This window comes from Miscanthus floridulus, chromosome 13 (assembly GCF_019320115.1).
Source record: "Miscanthus floridulus cultivar M001 chromosome 13, ASM1932011v1, whole genome shotgun sequence".
NCBI lineage: Eukaryota > Viridiplantae > Streptophyta > Magnoliopsida > Poales > Poaceae > Miscanthus > Miscanthus floridulus.
Window position 1 is genome coordinate 72221542 of NC_089592.1, and position 4509 is coordinate 72226050.

The 4509-nt window shown below is 51.3% G+C and overlaps 1 protein-coding gene across 1 annotated transcript; it reads right to left on the minus strand.

Moving 5' to 3' along the window:
* Positions 1-1521: 1521 nt before the first annotated feature.
* Positions 1522-3559, minus strand: LOC136500957 (inorganic phosphate transporter 1-6-like). The gene has a single exon (XM_066496439.1). It carries the CDS (start codon positions 3342-3344, stop codon positions 1704-1706), a length of 1641 nt encoding a protein of 546 aa, XP_066352536.1. The 5' UTR covers positions 3345-3559; the 3' UTR covers positions 1522-1703.
* Positions 3560-4509: the final 950 nt, after the last annotated feature.

Genomic DNA, 4509 nt, shown 5'->3' on the forward strand with positions numbered 1-4509 from the left:
CAACGTACATTGCACTGACAACTGTCTCGCTGAGTGAGCCATGCACTCAAGATTCATTCGATCCGTCCAATTTTTCCCTTTGGTTGCCTATGATCTGTAAACTCATATGCTGCTTGCTAGCAACAGATCGATCGATGTTACTACATACCATCTTGCTCTCTCACACAAAACCGCGTGAAAATGGCAGGCAGAAACGATGCCAGCGGATTTTCAGTCTGCTTGATAGGCATGCAGTGAAGCTGGTAGAAATCTGAATGACCTTGCAGTCCTTCATAAAAAAAAAGATCTTGGGAGTCGATCGAGTCGATGCCGTGAGGCGCATGCAACGCGTTATTGATGTCACCACTGTACGCACGGGCCGGCATCGGTGAGCATCCTGTGAACTGTGATATGTCCCCATGCATGAACCGTTAATAACACACTACTAATTTGAGAATGAACCATCTATCGCTCTCTGTCAGACAGCCAAAAAAAAGCTGCCGTCCCTACTAAGCTCCAGCTGCAATATAATTGTGTTTTAAGGCCCTGTTTGGTTGAGCTGTGGCTGTGGGAAAAAGCTGCTGTGGGCTGTGAGCTGTAGAAAAGCTGCTGTAGGCTGTGAGCTGTAGAAAAGCTGAAAGCTGTTTGGTTAAACAAGTATAAAATATACCTTTTATCTTTATCTCTCTTGAAACAACTATGGAAGAGCTTTTTATTCCACCAATTTCGAAAAGCAGAAAGCCAAAAGCCAAAAGCAGGGTCAAACCAGCTTTCAAAAATGAACTACGGAAAAGCAGCTGCTTCTGAAAAAGCACCCTCCAAAAGCAGCCCCTTTGGTTGGGCTTTTGGCTTTTGGGGCCAAAAGCCAAAGTCAAAAGCCCAACCAAACAGGGCCTAAATCTATCTGGGTACCAAAATGAACCATGTATGCATACATGGAATTTAATTTGAAAACTGTTTTAATTTGCTTGTATACATACTCATGCTCATCAGCCGGCCTATTGGTGAGGTTGATGCATTTTTTAAAATGTTAACATCTTTTTTCCCCTGCAAATGTGAACAAACCTATACTTTTGGATTGCATTTTCCGAATACATGCAGCACGAAACTTTTTTATGAAAACAACAGTGCTTGATTTAACAAAGCAGCATGACGCGCGTAGTACAACAACATCTGATATCCGACGGCGGCCTCCAATTATTTAGGAGCACGTGCTTTAAGAGGAAGCTAGTACCACGTCTCCGATCCGATCGATGGATCGCTAGCTGCATGCAAGTCAGCACAAGTTCAACCAAGGCCATGTTTAGTTACCCCAAATTCCAGAATTTGGCACTATGCAAAAAGAAGATTCCCCATCACATCAAATTTGCGGTACATGCATGGAGTACTAAATGTTGACGAAATCAAAAACTAATTGCACAGTTTGGTTGTACTTTGCGAGATGAACGTTTTGAACCTAATTAGGCAACGATTGGACAATTATTACCAAATACAAACAAAATGCTACAGTGTCGCTACAGTGTCACTGATTTCAGCCGGCGCCGAATTGGCAGGGAACTAAACGCGGCCCAAACATGCACCAAACAATGACGGCGACGGCTGTGACTCGACAACCTCGACCAGATCGAAGGAGAACCGTGTACCCTACCGTGCAACAGCCACACGACACATTACGTACTTGTTCCTTATATAACATTTGCATGCATGCATGCATATGCATCCTACTACACGGGCACCGTGCGGTTGTAGCTCGCGGCGGCGGCGGCGGCGGCGCCAGCGGCCTCGTCGTTCTCGCCGGACATCTCCTCCAGGGACTTGCCCTTGGACTCTGGCACCAGGAACGTGAAGGCCAAGCCCAGCAGGTTGCAGCCGGCGAGGAGGAACAGCGAGTTGCGCACGCCGATGCCCGCGGGGTACCCGTGGTCCGTCTTGCCCGGGTCCCGGCTCTGCGCCAGGTACAGGAACCCGAAGGAGCCGACGATGGCGCCCAGCTTTCCCGACGCCGCCGAGATGCCGTGGCACGTGGACCGCAGCCTGGCCGGGAAGATCTCGGCGGGCACGATGAACGTGGTGGCGTTGGGCCCGAAGTTGGCGAAGAAGAAGGTGAGGCCGTACATGACGACGAAGCCGATGTGGTTCCCCGGCGTGGCGGTCCAGTGGTGGTACGGCACGGCGAGCCCCAGCATGAACGCCGTCATCATCAGGAACCCCGTCGCCTGGATGGCGAACCGCCCCACCACGTCGATCAGCGCCACCGTGAACCAGTAGCCCGGCACCGTGCCGCACAGCGCGATCAGCGACTGCGCCCGCGCGATGCGGAACAGCTCCTCCAGCGCGCTCATCGTCGCCGCCTTCGGGATCCACCCCACCGCGCTAAAGATGTCCTTCTGGAACAGGTTCTGCGAGTAGAAGGCGATGTCCAGCAGGAACCACGTCGCCGACGTGCCCAGGAGGTGCAGCCCGTGCCGCCGGAGGAACTCCCCGGAGAACAGCCCGAAGGACGCCGCCGGCGCAGCCGCAGCCGAAGAGGCCCTGCTGCTGTTGCTGTTGTCCTGCGCGGCAAGCTCCTCGATCTCCACCTGCAGCACCTTGGACATGTCCGCCGCGGCCTGCTTGGCGTTCTTGGCCACCAGCGCCGTGTACCGCGCCGTCTCGGGCATCTTGGTGCGCCAGTAGTAGGTGAGCGCCGCGGGCATGGCGCCCAGCATCAGGATGATCCGCCACACGAAGTCGGCCTGCGGCGGCGTGGACCCGGCGGGGTCGACGGCGTACGCCGGGGCGGGGAACCTGGCCATGAACGCGGCGGACACGACGATGGCCACGAGGCCGCCGGCCATGATGCCGAAGCCCTGCATCGCGAACACCGCGGCGATGAACGCGCCGCGCGTCTTCTTGCTGGCGTACTCGGACATGATGGTGGCCGACAGCGGGTAGTCGCCGCCGATGCCGAACCCGAGCCAGAAGCGGAAGAAGCACAGCGTCGCCATCACGGACGCCGGGGTGTGGCCGAAGGAGAGCCCCGACGCCACGGAGCAGAGGACCATGAGCATGAGCGTCATGCCATAGACCTTCTTACGGCCGAGCTTGTCGCCCAGCCAGCCGAAGAAGAGCTGCCCTGAGAGCGTGCCCACGAAGGCCACGCCGTTGACCGTCGCGGACACGTGCGGCGGGAGCGTGCCGGGCGTCCCGGAGCCCTCCACGCGGTAGTAGATGCGGCCGAGGAGCTTGGTAACGAGGGAGATGCAGAAGAGGTCGTAGGCGTCGGTGAAGAAGCCCATGCCGGCGACCACGATGGCGGTGAAGTGGTACCATTGCGTCTTGGCGGTGTCGAGCGCGGTGAGCACCTGCAGGTCGCCGGCGGCCATTGCCGCCCCGCCTCAACCTGTCTTGTCCGGCGATGGCGGCGGCGGCTTGAATGCTTGGCTGGTCTGTCTTGGGGCAGCGAGGGAGGAGGCCGGCCGCTATTTATACGCGGCGGCGAAGGATCTTCTTCGCGCCGCGGCCGAATATTCGACGCGCCTCTCTCTTCCCCATTGCCGTTTGACCGTCGAGCGCTGTTGTTGCCTGTTGGTGGTCTGTGGGTCCCGCACCACGGACAGCCTGTTGACTGTTGTAGGAACTTCTTCCATGCTGCTTGGCAGGCATTTGGGTGGGTCAAATCTTAGATGAGCTGTTTGCACACGCTCTGCTTTGGTGCTTGCTAAAAGGACGATTATATGTCATTGATGCAGGTTTTAAATCAAACAAAGAAACATATATATAATTGCAATAAAAAATATGGATCACTTCTCCTATATCTCAGGTACCAAAATTTTTTCAAAGAAAATGTAATTTTATCACTGTTTAACACAGAAAAAAATAAAAATTATCTCTTGTGAGTTATCTTTTTAATTGCACATGGTGGTTTTCCAATATTATTGTCTGAAATTTAGGCACCTAAAATACGGCAACCCATATATGGACTATGTATATACTCCCTATATTTAAAATTATAAGATGTTTTGGCTTTTTTAGATACATTATTTTTACTATAATTATAAATATCGTGTATATCCAAGTGCATAACAAAAGCTATATATCTATAAAAGCTAAAACGTCTTATAATTCAGAATGGAAGGAGTACCTCTTTAATTGGTTCACATCCTATGCCTCAGTCATCTCAAAACAACTAAATGATTGGAGGATATGGGGAAGAGTGGGGCAATGAGTGTAACACCCTCAGTGTTACACCGTAAATCATTTACTAAAACATGTTATGAGCATCATGTTTATATATTAATGCAAGTGATAACTAAAATGTGGAACAAAAGTTGATTCGATAGTCATGTTATATCACTTAGGGTTCAAAAACAATTTTTATTAAGCAAAAATGCTATAGAACATATATGTGTCACCTTAATAAAGTTGGAAGTACAAACTTTGTAGATAACAATGAAATACTTGCGGTCAAAAAATGATAGCACTAGCTTATATTTCCACTAGCTTAGAAATCGCAAATGGAAATCAAATTCACCTAAAAAACTTAGAAAT

Excerpts from the sequence above, each read along its gene's own strand:
- LOC136500957 (XM_066496439.1), bottom strand. The coding sequence starts at position 3,344 with ATGGCCGCCGGCGACCTGCAGGTGCTCACCGCGCTCGACACCGCCAAG.